Genomic DNA, 19,392 nt, shown 5'->3' on the forward strand with positions numbered 1-19,392 from the left:
AACTCCCGCACAAATCTAGTTCCCAGTGGACACGTTGACTTGTCAATTAATAAATTGCTTTTATTTTCTTGGTGTGAAATTAACACCCAGCCAAACACTCGGTTCCTCTTCAACACTGGTAACTCCACCCTTTTTTTTCTTTTCCTTGAAGAAATAATAAACTCTTTGCCAAATGCACGGGTTCTTCCCGACATAATACACAACTAGAGAAAAGCTCGGCTAATTACATTTTTCCACTTGCCAAGACAATAAACGCTCAGCCACACGTGTTCTTTTCCTTGACGAGTGAATAAACGCTCAGCCAAACACACAGGGAAAAACAGCTTATTTATTTTTTTACTAACGCACACTTTGCCTTAATCGGCATATTTAAACTGCACAAAAAATAAATCGTCAAAATCGGAAATTCTTGAAGTTGCACCACAAGGTATTGAAGAAATGAATGCATATGGACACAGTCAAACGCATTGGGTCCATCTGGTGCTTTCATCAGCTGACATTTAAGCTTGCAACTAACAAGAACAAGAATGTCGCCGTTATGAAGATGAATCTTTAGTGTGCCCCTAATCGGCACGGGAATCCAAAAAAGTGATGGGTAACCTTACACACCACTGTTTTTTAGCTCGTCTGTGCCACTGCAAAAGAGGTCCAGCCATATGCAATTCAGTCAGGTACTGCGGCCAATAGGAGCCCCACTGCCCGAACTGCCAGGCCAGATCCCTTCTGCACGGAAACACTAGCAACTCCAGAAATGTTGTGCCCTTGCTATGTGTCATCTGTGAGGTGCAGCTTGGTTCCCTATGGCGCACGAGCTTGTGACCCAGATGTGGGCATACACTCTCCCACATAGGGAGACAAACTGAAAGTAAAAAAGAGATGGCTGGAAGGTTTTGAATTAATACCGAACCACTGGTGCTGCTCTGGGCAACCTTCTACACCAACGTTTTTTAGCCTGTCTGCACCATTGCAAAAGGGGTCCAGCCATATGCAAATCAGTCAGGTACTGTCACCAATGGGCTCATCCCTGCCCAAACTGCCAGGCCAGGTCCCCTCTGCATGAAAACACAAGCAAGTCCAGATATGTTTCAGCCTTGCTGGGCCTCATCATGAGGTGCATCTTGGTTCCCTATGGCGCCCGAGCAGGGGACCCACGGCTGGGCATACAGTCTCTCACATAGGGAGACAAACTGAAACCATAAAAGTGATGGGTGGAAAATTTTGAGTTGATCTGAACCACTGGCACTTCTGCGACCCATGCTACTCCTCACTGATGAGGCCCAACAAGGCCAAAACATGCCTGGGGATGCTTTTGGTCTCGTGCAGAAGCGATGCAACCAAGCAGTTTGGGCTGGACGCCCCTTTTGGGGTGGGACCAAGACTGATTTGCATATGGTCTTTCCCCTTTGGTATTGGCTTGGCAGGCGAAGAACGATTGTTTGAAGGGTTGCCTAGAGTAATGCCACAGGTCAGGATCATTCCAAAACTTCCAGTCATCACCTCTTTTGTTTTGCATAAGACACTTTTTCCTGTCCACAAAAAGATGAATAGGAAACTCGACAGAGCTTCCCCCTTCCAGTGTTTCAGCCAAACAAGATTGCAGAGAAGCGTAACAACGCTGGAGGTTCTTTCCTACAAACTCCTCGAATGCCCAGACTCGGACGTCATCATTCTCAGAGCAGGAGCGGCAGTGAATAGAGCTCCGTCTCTGCCAACTGTGGCCAACAGGCAAGAGCAACTCCAGCACTCGGCTCTCATCGCTACTTCACTCTGCAGGTCAGTGAGCACAGGCACGCCAGCAAAAGGAGCTAGCTGACGCTCCACCTTATATTGTTGTTTATTTATATAGCGCACCTAACCCTCAGGTATCTGGGCGCATTACTTAGTTACAATGGATCTCCACTGCCATTGGGCAACCCTTGCAGCTGAGACCTCTGTCCAGGAGATGGAAACAGGCGCTCCCACCTGCAACACTTGTTGCACCGACCATCTCCACTGCTGGGTAGGTTCCCAGTCACCACAGCAGGGGCAATAGCACCGGCAGCTCCCCACAATCGTGCGGAAAGCCAATTTCTCCTGCCGCTCCCATTGCCAATACCCTGGCACGGGAACCATGGGAATTCTTCTCAACCTCACAAGAGTCATGGGGTCAACGGCAGCAAAGCCCTGGGTGGTGGTCTTCAGTTGGGGTGGTCACCAAGTCCCTGCACCGTCCCGCAGCAGCTGCAACAAATGGAGCGCCAATGTTGCGGGTTAACAGATGGACAGTCACCAGTAGATAGCAGGTAAGTACTCTTTACTTGTCATCAATACATCTCTGTGTAGTCAGTTGATATGATAAGGTTGGCATGCATGCTTTAAATGGCACGTTGGGTGCCCTGCTTGTGGTCAGTAATAAACCACTGTTCACCAACCTCATACATGGCAACCCTCTAATTTAGGCGAGAGAGACGCATGATCCGTACTTTTTACTTTCTCCTTCCTAAAATTATTCTAAACCCAATGCAATCCAAAAGGGAAAATTCAATTCTCCCGCTTTTGGTGACAGCAGCTCCCTTGCTGTGATGCAAAATGATGCTGTGTGCAAATGTTGTGTTTCAGCACTTCATTATTTACACAGGAGCACCCGGGATCCTGTGAGGTGGGCGGGCGACCTGAGCATTTAGAAGGTGAAAATGACATTGGAAAACTGAGGGCGGGGTGAGCAGCACACGGCTGGGGCCCGTTTAGATACGAAACTAAACATTCGGGCATCTGGGGGTTGCTGCACTGGAATGCATTCCTCAGCCTCGGGTTTTGCCCATCAGGGTGGACGACGCCCCGGGTCACGCACAGGTTGCGCTGCGTGACCCCGGCTGACGTCACCGCGTAGACATCTCAAGATGGCGCTGCACGGGGCGCGGAGGATAGCATGTGGATGGAGGACCCTGGCGCGCCGTCTGGGGACCGGCAGTGAGCGCCCCGAGCAGGGACGCGTGGCCCAGGTAAAGGCCGCCGATAGCTTGGGGGGCAGGGGCAGGGGCGGGTGGGGACCGGGGCGGAACACTCCAAAGCAGTGAATGTCAAAGTGGAATTACCGTACTGCCCAGTATATCGCCGCCTCGAAACACTCCAAAGCAGTGAATGTCAAGGTACATTTACCGTAGTGCACAGTATATCGCCGCCTCGAAACACTCCACAGCAGTGAATGTCAAAGTGGAACTACCGTACTGCCCCGTATATCGCCGCCTCGCAACACTCCAAAGCAGTGAATGTCAAGGTACATTTACCGTAGTGCACAGTATATCGCCGCCTCGGAACACTCCAAAGCAGTGAATGTCAAGGTAGGCTTACCGTAGTGCACAGTATACTGCCGCCTCGGAATACTCTACATCAGTGCATTTCAAGGTAGACCTACTGTACTGCACAACATACTCCTGCCTCAGAATTTTCCAAAACAGTGAATGTCAAGGTAGATTTACCGTAGTGCACAGTATATCGCCGCCTCGGAACACTCCAAAGCAGTGAATGGCAAGGTAGATTTACCGTGGTGCACATTATACTGCCTCCTTGGAATACTCCACAGCAGTGAATGTCAAAGTAGACCTACCGTACTGCACAGTATACTCCTGCTTTGGAACTTTCGGAAGCAATGAATGTCAAGGTAGATTTACCGTGTTCACAGTATACTGCCGCCTTGGAACTTTCGAAATCAGTGATTGGCAAGGTAGATTTACCGTAGTCACAGTATACTGCCGCCTCGGAACACTCCAAAGCAGTGAATATCAAGGTAGATTTACGTATTGCACAGTATATCGCTGCCTCGGAACACTCCAAAGCAGTAAAGTAGACCTACCTACATTCACTGCTTTGGAAAGTTCTGAGGCAGCAGTATACTGTGCACTACGGTAAATCTACCTTGCCATTCAAGGTCTACTGCACAGTATATCGCCGCAGCATCATGGAAATTCATGCAAGCTATTCGTTACCACGCAGTGCTGTAGAAGCGCCTACTCGAAGTTAGCCCATGCTGGAATAGTGACCTCTGCTCCATATTGCAGATAGTAAAGGCACCTTGGCTTGACATGACCAGCTTTTCCCAATTTCTGAGCCTTCCAGATTTATTTTTTTAATCCGGTTTCTACACTATACAATCTTCAGCCCTCCTTAATTGATAACATTTTTAGATCGCAGTAACTTTTTGTCATAAATACGTATATTCGTAGAATCCCTATATGTTTGACAAGTTTTCTTGGCGCTCTGACTTGTTTATCTTTTTAGTAGTACTGCAAGTGTCGATGCCTTGCGGTTGCATCCCACAAATCCATACATTTATCCAAATTAAACCTTAATGTCATATACTGGACGTCCTGAAAGTACCATATTAACCACGCCTCGCAAGTTTCCCGTCCCATGCGTAAACAGAACACCCAGTCCTGCTTATGTGGCGTTCAGGGACTTGTAGTTTCCGTACATTTCAAGTAAGAAAGTAAAAACTAAACGCCCAAAGGGAAAATAAAACTTTTCACGCATGGCCGTGACTAACTTGAGAGCTCTGCTTTTATTTAATAACTTTGTCCCTTATTGTTATCATTAATATAAATCGGTATATTTCCTTTTTTACATATACATGTAGGGTACACAAAAAATAGCAGTCAGGCCTGTCGTTTGTTGTCCATGTTCAAATCTATGGCGTTAAATGTTGTCCAGACCCTACTTGGGGCACGATAGTGAGAGTTCCTGCCTGGCGTACAGGTTCCTGAATGTGCTTCTTTAATGTTTCTCCTTCACCCACATATTATGTGGGGGTGAATATGTTGACGTGGAACTACTAACTCCAGTTCTCAATTTTATGCATTGTGGTATTTTCTCTAGCATTTTACTCGTATGTGTTATTTGAGAGGACCACTTTTGTTCTCCCATAATTCATAGAGGGTCATCACCACAGTATCCTGCTGACACCTTATTGCATTGTCCATTGGTTAAGCTGTACATCGCTGTGCAATATCAGAGTAAATGTTCTTCACTATGATTGGGTCTGACCGTAGTGCTGTAGGCCATAGTATATCCGGACATCGCTATGTCGCGATCTGTCCGGTTCCGTGTTCCCAAGATTAGACACTAATCACCATACCAGGCTTTCTGTACTTTACTTTTACTTTATTGTATTTATATTGGGTACCAAAATGCTTGCGGGCGCATCGGAAACAAAAACACAACACAAAGATACATCTATGCAATCAAAACATAAGGCCTATGTAAACCCGAGTTCCTTTGAGGTTTCAGCTTGTAAAGGGCTGAATGTCCTGCTCCCAGGGGCAGGCTGTGTGATTTCATGGTCTTTATTTTATGTCCGCAACCCTCTCCATGGTTGTGGTTTGGACGCGCAAATTGTGGGACTCTGTTTAAATGGGCTCCACCAGCAGGGCAAGCAGGGCCGCCGATGAGGCAGTTCCTCGGGGCTAAGAGAGCAAGCCAGAGTAGGGACAGGCATTTCTTGGCTGACGCGGCAGCCTTGGCCGTTTAGGTTGGAGAGAAGTAAGTGCAGCGAGGATACACGGCCCCTCATGTGACCGCGTAGTTTTCCCAACAGGCCGGGTTTTAAAGTACTTGTGAAACCTAGCCACTCTTCCGGGTTTGTGGCACAACAGTAGGGGACATGGAGGAGGACGCCCCATTGGCACACTATTGGCGTGTCCACTGGTGAAGGGCCTGAGTATTTATTTTTTCCTCCCTTTTTCCTGAATCTCGACCTATTTGGTCGTGTGGCATAGACTGTTTTTAGCTGCCTCCGTTCTCTCTGAGGGGATACCCATGACCAGTAATGTTATGTATCAAAGGTGAAAGCGTTCAGTCACAAGAGAGGCTAGTGATAGGAAAAGTGATTTATTTAGCACATAAGATAACGTTCGCTCTCAGGGAATACCTGTGACCAGTAATGTTAGTATCAAAGCTGAAAACACTTATTCTCAAGGGACACCCGTGATCAAGAAAACCATATAATTGTCAATTGATCATCCTCAAGAAAGGCCTAAAGTAAGGTGGGTTTGAACATTCACCACATGTAACTCTCTAGTCTCATAGTGTGGACTTGAGGGATCCCTGTTTGTATTTGTGACAAGGACATCATGGGAGCAACTCTGTCAGGGACCTGATGGTGTTATAGAGACCCAGTGTATGTATTGTTTGATTTGACCCTCTGTCTGGATATAAAACAAAAGCGGGCCTCCGCTCAAGCAAAGTCTGTGTCTGTTTATTGGCCCTTGACACTCTAGCTGCTTTGGTTGACAAGGCAAAACCCCTCCCTGTAAGAGCCCTCTCTGGATTCTTCCTTTAGCGGCCATCTCACCCCTGAGGCCTATCCAGTACATGTGTGCAACAAGGTAGCTATTCACTCTTAGAGAAAAGAAATAAAGAAAAGAAAAACTACAGGGAGAAACACCTTACACCTACATTACAAATCAAAAAAGTACTAAATTAAAGAATGCAATCATACATGCAGCTGCAGCAGGGTAAAATAGACTGGGTAATGGAAACAGCAAGAGACCACTAAACACAGGAACAGTCTTAAGCTCGAGTTTAAATGTGGGGGAAATGACGCACACATTATAGGCAGACCAACTCCTATCTTGATATAAAAAGCACAGGCTGACTGCAAGGCATAAAATAAGCAGTGTTGCCTAGCAATTTACTATGCAATTCTGTCCGTTAACTAATCAAATGGACACTTGTGTAGCAAAGATAGCTATTTAAGTTGCCTTCTTCAATGAAAGCACAGCTCGCCCTGCATTCCTTTCTTGCCCTCTCTTCCTCCCTCTTTTGTCTGTTCACTTCAAGTCCTATTGGAGAGAAAGTGCTGCGGTAATTATTTCCTCCACTCTTAAGTGCCAAAGGCATGTGTGGGAGTGCTAGGCGAGAATTTATTTTACTTTTTCAACTAATTTCAAACTAGAAATAATTGTGATGGTACTTTTAATAAGCTTTCTATGTCCTTTCTGGCAAAGACCAGTATGTGTCAACTTTATATATTTTTTTAAAAGACAGTGCCTGCAATTCCATTCCTAAAATGTAGGTTGTTACATAATGCATATTTAGAGCATTGATAATTAAAACAATGCCTCATCTCCATGCTTTACAGTAAAGTTTAGGTTAGTGTATCTAAATGTCATTGTTTCAACTAGATTTCATTTTGTTGGGGAAGATGCATCATATTGACGAGTGAACACTTTTGAAAATATACATGATCCCATGATTAAATGCTTTTGATGGCAAACCTAGTTCGATAACATACAGGCTGCATACATCTTGCAACTGGTGCTCAACCCATGAGTGACCCCATCCTTCCTTACATTCTATATTACCCAGTTGCTTTATACCAGGTACACTGAAATTGAGATGACCTCAAACTACATATTTCATCTAGTTTGCTCAGTTCTCTTCCTGCTACGCAATCCACTCTGCTTAGTCTTTCTTTCCTCCTTGCTAATTAATTCAAAAAGTGAACTAGATGCTTACGCAAAGTAGTGATCAATAGTTCTATCCAATCTTAACATCTACAGATTTATTGCAATACCAAACACTGTAGTTGGCCCTCAGAGCTCGCTTTGCTTTATTATTATAATTGCTTTATATATTACCACCTGCAGGAGACAGCTGGCCAAACTGTTTTCAGAGCCTTTTTATCATATGTATTTATTTGTGTCCATTCATGCCACTAACCTTTTACATTTACAGACACTCGGCTGTGGCTCGCAAAGTCCTTTTCGGCCAGTCGCATCGAGTAAATTTTATGGAGGGCGAGTAGCATTTGCAAGAGATGCTTGAAACCTTTAACATTTACTTTGCAGTAAATGTAAAAAAAAAGTACTGTGCATGGCTGGCCTCTGGGTGGCTGCAGTGTGCCAAACAAAGTGGGTTTGTAGTGAAATGCACCATTGTACACAAATCGCATTTTAAATTTGTTGTTCTCTATCGCGATGGGTCGAGTGCATTTCTGTTAGGTTGAATAGGGAAACTAAGTTACCTGACCTGCAGGTCTAGCTGAATTGTAAAGAATTTGCAAGGCCCGTCTCCTCTAACTAATGTCTTATTTCAGTGGTACGCAAAACTGCTGTATTGTTGCTTATTTCATATCTTGGGTACACAACTTCTGGTGACATTAACCATATTAGTACAAAAATCTCTAATCAAATGGGTCTGTTTGCTAATAAAAAAAAGTTAATTAGCAAACTGCTAATCAATTTTTGAAAACTAATTTATGCCTTGGACTGAGTGGGAAGGCACTGCGCAGCAGCAGAACTTGAACCCTGGGGGCTGGCAAGGTACATCCATCACAGGTCTCCGAGCAGAGATGCAAGCAGGCTCGATTGACAGGAAGCCATGGCCGATTTCGTATGCATCCCAGCAAGCCCTAAAGCGCGAGTTTAAATGTGGAAGTCGAACTGTATGCATTTTGTGAGTCTGCAGGCGTTGGTATGTTACACCACTCCCCGGTCATACTATAGCTTATTGTAGACCAACATAAACTCCAGGTTGCATGCTGGTATCTTAAAATGATTAATTGTACTTGTTCTTTGTTAAATGTAAATCATGCTCTTAGCTTATGCAATAACGCTCTTCATATGTATGGCAATAAGCTTGGTTATAATTGCTGCTTCCATAGCAGGTGCAATGAGAACTAGGACAAACTGACACAGAGAGGAGGGGGGAACAAGGTATTAATACTGCTCCACCAACCTAGCTCCCTAACTCTGGTAAACCTTTCTATACCATACTAAAGGGTTTGGTGGACAGTGGAGTGACACAGATGGGACATCCGCGTCACGCTGGATCAATCATCCAAAATAGGGGTTATGACGACCCCAAAGTAAGGAGTCAACCAGCCACGTTACCACTGCATAGTGCACACAATTTCAAAAATATATTTTATTTAATTAACAGTAGTTAAAAGTAAACACCTTCAAAAAGATGTTAATATTCAGCAACACAATACAATACAAAGTGTGAAAAGTAGACCTGGGAAAACTCGAGAACAAAATACACAGGGAAATTGAGAGCAAAGGAACCACCTTAATTCTGGTTCCACATTTGAAATAAATGAACAATCACTATCATAGATCACACAAGAAAAAATCAAATTGACCTACATCAAACTACACAGTAATAAATTACACGTTGAAACTCGCACTTCATCACACCCAATCAGCCCAACATGTTTCATTCCTCATACATTCACACCAAACACATTAAAGGGAAATTCGTCCGGGGCATGCACCAAGATAAAAACAATTCACATTAAATTGTTTGTGCAATTTTGAAGGCTATAAAAAAGCGACTAAAACCATTTTCTAAATGCAGGGTTTCGCGGTCAATACCGGATCCAACCAGAACACACACTGTTGATATAATGTGGGGGTTAAGCACTGGAAAGAACGAATGAAAGCAGCTAATTGCTGCTTTAAGCCATCAACTTGGCTTCTGATCCTGCGGGAGGTAGATGCAGCACACCTTACTTATGACTTGCAAGCAAGGTCTATGAAGAGTCTTCACATGAGCAGACACCTTCAGTGTTGAATCTGAAAAATGGCGCCAATCCGGCTTAGAGGTAAGCTGTAATCAGGACTGCATCCTGTTACCCCACACAACGCGCAATGTCCACTCCCAAGGCCACGACTTCATCAGTTAAAACGTTCGACAATTGGCTGATCCAAACGTAATCAGGTCGGCAAACCAAAAGGTACGGCCGGCGTAGACCTGGAATGGGGGGTTCGTATTACCTCCTCTGGGCGAGCAGAAATCCGCGATTGTCTATGGGGTGTTCCCAGAATCAATGTGAACTGGAGCTGGTAGTTAATAGATGTGATATTAAATATATTAACTTACTACCTTCAAGTGTCAGTTTCATATGTCTGAGTAATGCTTCAGACTGATGTCTCTCTGAGTCCAAAAGAACTTCACAAAATGTCCTGGCTATATTCTAACTATGTCAAGGGACGCAAAGACTCGGGAATACTGACCCAAGGGCTAGGCCGAAATCTTGAGGCATCCCTTATCAAAAGATAGGACTTTTGATTCCATGCCCACTTCACACAGCCCTACTTGGGGTGAAGGGTGGGGGAGGGGCAGAAATCACGCCTCTAGTCAGTGGCACCCCAGATGGGACGTCTTAGAGATGACCAGGGCATTGCTAATAATTAAATAACCTCATGTCACAGTAGAAGGACAGGGCAAAAATGTTTTTCTAAAAATCTTTTTTAAATAAGAGATTATAGTGCGTACAGGAGATGGCGCACCACAAAATCAATATTCCCTTCCATTGTGGAATGGCTCTGTATGAATGGCTCAGAGCAGCGCACTACCATGCAGTGAATACGAGTTTCGCAGTAGCGCAACTTGGTGGATTGCCAGCAGAATCCCTCTTTACTTACTTGAAGACCCCAGCTAACGGGACAAATAATGTATATGCAACTCTCCTGGTGAGGGGACACTTGAACACATCCGGTATCGCCCATACCAGTATCCTGAATTGGCTTTAACACATATAAATCATGTCAACTGGTTTGGAGATAATCTAGTTTACCCACAAACGGGTGCAAGATATGGCCTATTAGCCACACCCAATCTGTCACTAGAATTCTTGTCCCGGTTTCATCCAAACCGTGGATTTCCATATCTGCAGGCTGACTACCAATTGCTAGCCACGCACTTTGATACAGTGCGCAGCATTGCGCTGCAATATGCAATACCCATGCAGCAACCTCAAGGACAGCTGGATGCAGGAGGGGTATAACTACAAACATTCAGAATAATAATAGGATCTTCTTTGTCCAAGAATGAAGACCTACCCAAGTGATATTCAGAGAAATTAGGGCAATTACAAGCCGCCTATCGATAAGTCGCCCCCCAGCACAGACATGGGGCCCTAGCCATGATTCTTCCATCTGGCTGCATACCGCCTCTAGCGTGCTGCGACAGCTGGATCTCAATCTATAGCTGGCTTTATTTGCAGCTGATAGGCACGCTGTCCATTACATCACTAGCAGTGATACTAGCAGACATCATGGGAACACAAGGCACGGCCGCAGCCATGAATCTAGGCCTGTCTATTGCATCTAACAATTATCAAATGGTTGAGAGCATAATCCTACCCTTATTAAAAGGAGAGCCTGCAAGGTTAGAAGTCCATAGGAAATTGTCCTATTGAATGAGCAAGAAAAAGGAGAAATTTGGGGACATACCTATCAATAGCTAGGCAGCGATCACTTGGGCAGGAAACCTGCAGAGACACAGAAAAAGGGTAACGAGGATCTTAAAGCAGATAAAGAAACTCACCACGAAGGAAGGCCCTCGAAAGGACGAGTATCGTTCCATGCTAAAAAAGCAACAAACCACAGAGACAGCTATTATTGCCAATAGAGGAAGAAAAATATCCTGAGCACGGGCATAAAAATAGTAATCTGCAGAAGATGGGCAGAGCCCACAGTGGCAAGGCAATCACAGGAGTAGACTATCATGGGGTAAGCCTGGAGGACAGTCCCATTTCAGACCTACTGACTATGATTTTAGAGATAGGAAACACATAAAGTCCACAGAAGTACGGCACTGATGAGTCTGTCTCCTTCCCAACAGGCAAGGACGCCAGACCGCTCTAAGACTAAGGGGAAGGAAGTGAAGGTTCAGAAAAAACATACAGCAGCCCTACAGGTTTCACAGAATGCAGAGTCCACGCACTCATCGCATCGTTCACAAGACTAAGTGACACACAGATTGGATCGAGGTCCTATTAGACTCTGGGTCTGACATTTCCATATTTGAATGCGGCCACAAGGTACTATTGGAGCACACAAGAATGCACAGATCACTCCTCCCACTGGAAAGACATTAGCACATAATGAAGTGTATTTTGTAATAATTCAGCTAGAAGGCGAACACCCCAAAAGATTGAAGCACTATTTTGGCCACAGCTACACATTCAATATAAAGGGCCGTTAGCATTTCAAGAGTGGCCACCATTGTATGTACGGCAAGCACCCGGGGTGAAGAGGTGTTAATGCCTGCCTTTTCAAAAGAGGTCAGAGGGGAACTAATGCAAAAAATATGCAAGAAAATGGTCAGCACTGGCAGCAATGCAGCTGTTTAAAAATCATGTACGGCATAAGGAATGTCCAGCGCATGCAATTCCAGTACTGAAACCACCCTGCCACAAAGGCAGTATCCAGTTAAACCCCAGGCAGTTGCCCACATGCAAACCATAGTAGACCAGCTAATGGACTAGGGGGTAATCCTAAAACGAGCTAGCCCACATAACAGTCCAGTGCTCCCTTTGTTAAAACCTGATGGTACGTACCATTTTATTGCGGATTTTCGAATTTTGAATGCACATTGTAAGACTGAGGCAGTCCAGAAAAAATACAGTTCTGGATTACTAGCCAACGTACTCAAATGTAAATATAAAATAAACCTTGATCTAGGCAATTTGTATTTCACACAACCCTTAAGTGTAGAAAGCCAGAAATAAACTGTATTCACGTTTCATTTCCAGTTCACTAGAATAATGCGGGGGTTTAAAAATTCACCTAGCACATTCTCAAGTAGAATACAGAGCTTACTCGCAGACATTCCAAATTGTTGGCAGTATGTAGATGATATTTACATCCCCCATGAGAATCTCAGTGAACACTTGCAACAAGTGGACGGAGTGATTCACACTTTGGCTGCAAAAGGATACCTGATTAATTTAAAGAAAATCAAGAATTGCTCATTGAGAGGTTACCTTTCTAGGATTTACTCTTTCAGATGAGGGCAGAGGTTTGTCAGCAGATTTTCTTGAGAAGTGTGCCAATATAAGACCACCCCCTATGCTTGGGAAGTTACAGGCTATTCTAGGGCCGTTAAAATTTGGCAGATGGTATGTTTCTAATTTTGCTGAGCTAGTGAAACCATTGTATGATTTGATAAAACCAAATTTCAAGGCAGTTCACTGGCTGCCAGAACACACTCGCATTCTGCATCAAGTATATTCATTAATGACTCAAACTGGTCCTGCAGGTGCCTTCATCTGGAACGGCCTCCCTGCCCCTCTCAAACTTGAGCTGGACTACCTGAAGTTCCGGAAGCTGCTCAAGACCTTCCTTTTCTCCTCTTTCTCGCTCTCCCCTGCTGACCTACCTGTCTGCTGCTGCGACTGATTGCTTGGCTACCCCCAGAGTCTCGCTGGGTACCAGGCTCCTCCATGAGTCTCCCCTGCACTGCCTCCGGGCTTACCGTGTACGTAGGGGCTGTAACTGTAATCTCTACAGCCCCCTACCTCCATGCACTTACGCATAGCCATGCTGCCTGGACTGCACTCGCTCAGAGCAATATTGCCTCGATTGACCCAACCCCCCCCACCCTGGCCCTCCCCCTCTCCCTTCACTTTGCGCTGTCGCACTTGCACAATCTGCATGACACATGTCCTAGTAAGATCGTTGTCTTGTCATTCCTCTGTCCCCGCCAACCCCCTTGTCTTGTCACGCCTAGAAACACTTGTATACAGTCGCTTTATAAATGACATGTATCATATAACGGCACATGGTGGCCAACTTCTGAAATTCACATTTGGGCTCGGTGAACAGTGTTTCTGAACCACACTTTAACATTAACCTTCAGGGACTTCTCAGCTTTCACAGAACTTAACCTGTTAAAGTCCATTAGCTTCTCAAAGTAACCTGCAAAAGTCAACTTTGTGTTTCCAACGCCATTGCTGCATCAGGACCTTGGTCTGCTCTGTGTAACCAGCCTCAATGCTCAGCCTGGTCGAGTCCTTTTTTTATATAGTTCCTAAGGGTTGGTGGTTTCTATTAATCCCTGAGATTAGTTAAGTCTTCTCTGCTCGTGCCATCCTTTCTGATTTATCATTCACTCTAGTGCACAATAGTATTCAACTGTGCCCCCATGCGGCTTTGAGAAGCCTGATGGCCATCTTGGGATCAGGTGGAAGTTCATCCTTGCAGTTGTTCTGCATTTGGTTTCTGTTGGATCCTGGCGTTACCTGTGTTCTCCGTGCCTTCACCAGCTCTGCTTCCAACGGCTGGGACACTGCTTTGTTTGCCGTGCATACCCTTGTTCCCTACAGAGATATAACATCTAAGTGGCTTAGTTACTTCAGTAAGCAGCAGTGGATTGTCAAGTGTGGGAAAGTAGCCTGAGAAAGACATATTTTGAATTTAACTTAGTAAAAATAGGTCAATAAATGTCTCAATTGGGCAAGCTTTATTACGGTTTAAGATTTGTAACATGTTGGATTTAAAGTAACCCAGTAGCCATATACTTTGGCCACGCCCATTACTCCCCACACCACTGCAGCTGGGAAATTCCACTTTTTATGTATTAATCACATTTTTTAGAACTTATATTTTTAACGTTTTCCCCATAACCAGTAATTAGCTGTACTAATATCTGCGGCTATCCGTAAACACCCACAAATAATATCAGCTATTTTCATGTGATGACATTTTCTTTCCTGATCGTTTAACCGCGGTTATCGGAGGCCAAACCCTGAATATGCAAACGTGTTTGAGCCCTGAACTTGGTCCCTAGGCCCTTACCACCCACACCCAATTTCATATGGTCTCCTTTTCCCCCTCCCTGCCACTGGCCTAATGCCATTTCATCCTTTCTGATCCTCCAAATGGCTGTTTTCCGGCTGTTTTCCTTTTTTTTTCCGGCAGACGCGGATATTCCTCATATAGCCACGGATTATCTCACATCGAACAAAAAAAGTGGTGACATTTTCATTTCTGAAACGCCTCTCTCCCGCATCCCCCTTCTGCGTCAAATATTGTAACTTCTGGGTGGAATTAACCCCAGACCACTCTGGGAAATCGACTCCATGCTATGTGCTTAAATTGTTGTATCTGTCCTGTGGTTTTTGCTGTGCAGAAATGTTGATTTTTCTCTATGGGAACAGGGAGTATGAAAAACAGCGTTTTATTACTTCTTAATGTTTTCATTTTTAACTGTTTTCTAACATTTCCAGTCCAGGAGGCCCGTGACAAATGTTAATTTCAGCCAAATCCATCATGAGTAAGTAATTGGCAAATCAATTTTCGGATTTCCAATGTACCTCAATACTGCTGCCACACTATATAAATATACACACCAATGAAATTTTGTGTTGTGAGGGTGTAGGAAACCGACACACAGGTGGCCTACTTTTGACTGTAGACTTTTTTTTTTTATCAGTGAGCAAATAAGAGAAAACCCTTTCTGACCCTAGTTCAAAGAGGGGTTTCCCTGCTTCAGCTAATACTAAGGAAACTGTCAGGATGTCAGTCTAAAGCAAAGAGTCCACCGTCTGTACTATGGGTGGTTTTCTTCGTCAGAAGAATGGCTCTCTTCTTCTGGATCACTATCCAAAGTTCAGCTCTGGGTGATGCAAACAAAAATTCTTCTCAAAGGATACATCAAGTCTCGAAAGGCACTTTGGGTTTGGGTTCCAGCAAGGCGTATAAAACGAGGGTCTCGTATCTTTACAGTGTTGGGGGGTGGGGAAATGACACCCACCCTGACCTTTCTCAGTGGTTTTTCCAATTGACAGGACAAGTGTCTTTCTTCTCCTGGCCTCTATCGGGCTTTTCACAAGGCCAAGATAATGACTCCTCCCTCTTGGCTTCTTTAGTAATGTTCATCAAGACCAGGGGGTATGTTTCCCTTCTTTGGAATTTCTCAACCTCTTCACAAGGTCAAGCGATTCACTCCCTCTTGGCTTTTTTCACAACTTTTATTAATACCAGGGGATATGTCTCCCTTCCCCTGGTCTTTCCAAACTCTTCAGTGCCACAGTGTTCACAGCCCAGTACTGTGAATATGATGATGATTTTGTAGGCAGTTCGTTATTGTGTGTGGGTCACAGAACCTTCTTAGTTCTTCTTGTTTCTTAGCACTTATACCTGGTGCACTATACTGTTGCCTATTCCCCTTGTTGGGTCCAAGACCCTTCTCATTGGATTCTTTCTCGCGTCGCAGACCCCTTTTGACCCCTTTTTTTAATATTGGTTTTTCTTTCTGTGGTCCCAGTCCACTTTAGAATTGGTTTCTCTGCCTTTTGGGGGACCCTACAACTGCTTGGTCTTACCACCCTTTTCCGGGCGCTAAGTGGTGTGTCTCGTCTGTGGGCTCTGGCTCCCCTCTCCAGTGTCTTAACAATAGTTACAGGGACTGCAACGGCTCTGCGCCGGTTCCCTGCTGCTTTCTGTCCTCTTGCAACAGTTCTACGGACTGCAGCGACTCCACAGTGACTCCCTGCTGTTGGTCTGCGCAGCAAAGGCGGTTCCCTCTCTTCAGCCTTCTCACCAGGATGGCGGTTCCACCTTGTCTCCTGCTCCAGCCTTTCCAAGGCAGACCTTCTGGGGACGCCTTTGCAGATAGGCTTCTTTCCTGTCCTCTGCTGTTTCTTCCTTCCTCACACATGATGTGAATCCCCCGGTTCCTCCGGGGTAGGCCCCTCTCCACCTTTGAGGTCCCCTCTTCTATTTTAGTTGTACCTTGGCCAAATGGAAATCTATAACGACTAGACCACTCATTGTGAAATAAGTTATCCTTCATATATGTCTATCTAAAATAAGTACATAGAAGAAAAACCAAGTCAACGTGTATTTCTTTGAATTACAGCTTTTCTAGAAGACTATATATTGCATGTATTAGATGATGTCAATGTATAATCCTTGTAAGGAATTTAATAATAAAATTGATACAATGTGTTTCTGTTGTAGTTGTATGCATTTTGCATTGCTTATGTAATCGGTGAGCTGTGTGTGTATACAACTGTGTGTTATGCCATTTATGTGTGGCATAGTTATGTTTGAGACTAAGCCTCTATGAAGTTTCAGAAATAACTATTTTTTTAAACCCAAGCATGAAAAATCTGAAAACATTCCACAGTAAATGTACATGGTAGCCGGCTGCGCAGGCACAACTGCTTCATAGTTGAATATTTTTTTTACTTTGGTAGCATTTTGGACCGCCACTAACAAACGGTTTTCCACAGGGGAAACCTTTTTTTTATTGTATTTTTTTTTATTTTTTGTTCCTAATATCTTAAATTGGCTGCTTGATTTTCCCAGATTTCACCATGAATTGGTGCAAACAAAAAATGTGGAAATCGCTTGGGCTAATTTTGAGGTGGTAAAAATGTAAGATGTATCTATATACAGACGCATGCACAATTAATAACATGTTTTCCATTTAAAAAAAGATATGATTTCAGTGACTGCAATTGAAAAGCATAGGGGTATAGCGAAACATACTCTTCCTATTGCATGAACTGTAGAATCTGGCCTTCTCAATAGCAAGAATATCTGAATGGTGTCTTGGTCCATGCATAGTTGCTCTGAGAACAGCTTCTACATAAAATGTCTGTATATACATTTAGAGAATGTATATGAAATACTGATGATCCATGTATGTATGTATGACAGTTATAAGTGAATACATTACAATATTATGTTCTGTTAAGTTGTCTTGTACGGCGCACCCTTGCCGTTGTCTGCAGGTACTCGTGTGGTTCTGTAAGAGAGTGGGTTGGGAAGGTTATTGACGGAGGAGGGTGTAGGATAGAGGTTGTGCTTTTCTGTTGGTGTTTGTGGAACCAGTAGGACCTGGTGTCTTGTGCGGGTCTGTTCTCTAGGTGTGTTTGGATTGTGTGCACTGAGGTTATTGTATCCGGATGGGCAACGCCCACTGACTGTTTGCTGCAGTTAATTTTGTGGTGGTTGTGTGTTTCAGTGGGAATTAGACTGACCCATGGATCTCGTCGTTTAAGTGTGGGGTATCCTGGAATCTGACGCGTGGGTTGGTATGATGCGTCAAACCGATTTTGTTGCATTTTACCCAGTTGATGTAATATTGCCCGCATAGGATATGACTTTGATTTCGCCTGTATGTGTGCCAATGCCAACACGCCCTGGTCTTTTAGTAGTGATAAAACATGCAGTTCCCGCATTCGCCAAAATGGTGTGCGGGGGGGGGGGTGGGCACAGTGGACACCACTGCATAGGATCCCACACAAACCCTTGCTACACAGTAATCCGCACATACACTCTTGGAATACAAGCTCCGAATATGCGCACACAGACACCATAGGTAAACCTTTTATGTTGCACTGTACTAGCAGGTATACAACACCCCTAGCCCCCTCGGTTCTCCACAGACCCAAAGAACAGCAGTTCTTACTCTGCGGGAGTCCTCTCACGTGCAACGTTGTGGTATGCATATACACTTGGGACGCACAGGATATGCTGCATACGCAATACATGCACTGTGATGAATGTACGGAAGCTTGGAGTAGGCAATGCACATCAAATGTCAATGCGCTAGACTCACATAGTCAGAAGGCACACTTTAACATATGGAGGTATATGCATAAGCACATGCACATTTGGCAGACACACACACACCAGAGCTACAAATCATATGTAACATTTGTGCACGTACCACATGCAATACTCCAATACATCACGTTCAGAATGTGAGCACAGTTCACTTGCTCAGAACATGCAGATGCTCTTGGGTCATAAGCAAACCATACACACAGCCCACACGCAATAAGCACATACATGATGCTCCAAATGCATGCCAGCACGGATGAGATATTGGGAATATCCTCCAAATCTACACCACCACCAACAGTACACTCGGAATAAGCAACCTCTCATTCTCTTACAGTGATCTATGTGACCTTGATGGTTAAAGGGGCTCTCCGATGAATGAGGTTAAAGGGTATCTCAAAACCCGGCCAGGCCTTCTTAGACAGAGGAACATTCTGGAAGCCAAATGACTGATCGTTGCGTTAAGGGTCTCTGCTCATAGTCCCAGTATTGGAGCTACGCTGTCCTACCTCCTAAAGCCAGCTTTCTTTGTAAATTCTTCCCTCTGCAAGCTACACGTGAATGCTGTTTTTCCATAGCAGTACTGTTTGGCCCAAGAAACGATGTTTCTGCAAATGTGGTCGGGCTAGCCCCCTGGGGCTGTTCCTGTCCTGCGTCATTTGATTCTCATCAATCACTTATGTGTCCAGTGCCGGCCATGCGCTAGGCCTCCCTACTGTTAGCACAGCAAAGATCTGTCTGTGCACCTATCCTCCCACCCCTGCGCCCCCGCCCCAAGCTGACACTGTGGGAAAAACCGGAGGAGAAAGCCATACATCATAAGAGTCAGAGCTGTCAGCACGATCTGCTCTCCAGTCTCCCTCTCCTGGAGCCCAGTCTGTATGCAGCCGCCATCTTGGTGCTCAAAGGTGGAGACGCTGCTGTCTTCGAGAGCTAGCGCTGGCGTTGCCACCTCGTCTATTGAGGGTGCAGAGTAAGTGATATGGAGCTGAATAGCTTATCCTCTGAATGTGTGGAAAGCCATAGGAAGGAAGGGTGTTACTTCGCCGAG

The 19,392-nt window shown here is 44.7% G+C and overlaps 1 protein-coding gene across 2 annotated transcripts in view; it reads left to right on the forward strand.

Annotated features, from left to right (window-relative positions):
• Nucleotides 1-2,773: 2,773 nt before the first annotated feature.
• The window catches only part of WARS2 (tryptophanyl tRNA synthetase 2, mitochondrial), a 124,092-nt gene continuing 107,473 nt past the window's right edge, over nucleotides 2,774-19,392 (forward strand). Inside the window, exon 1 of one of the 2 annotated variants that reach the window (XM_069635750.1) lies at nucleotides 2,774-2,981. In XM_069635750.1, coding sequence (XP_069491851.1) covers nucleotides 2,880-2,981 — 102 coding nt within the window. In that variant the 5' untranslated portion in view covers nucleotides 2,774-2,879. The remainder of the gene's footprint in view (nucleotides 2,982-19,392) is intronic. The other variant, XM_069635752.1, reaches the window with a different exon arrangement.

Source organism: Ambystoma mexicanum, chromosome 7p, assembly GCF_040938575.1.
Source record: "Ambystoma mexicanum isolate Mex_15411 chromosome 7p, UKY_AmexF1_1, whole genome shotgun sequence".
Taxonomy (NCBI): domain Eukaryota; kingdom Metazoa; phylum Chordata; class Amphibia; order Caudata; family Ambystomatidae; genus Ambystoma; species Ambystoma mexicanum.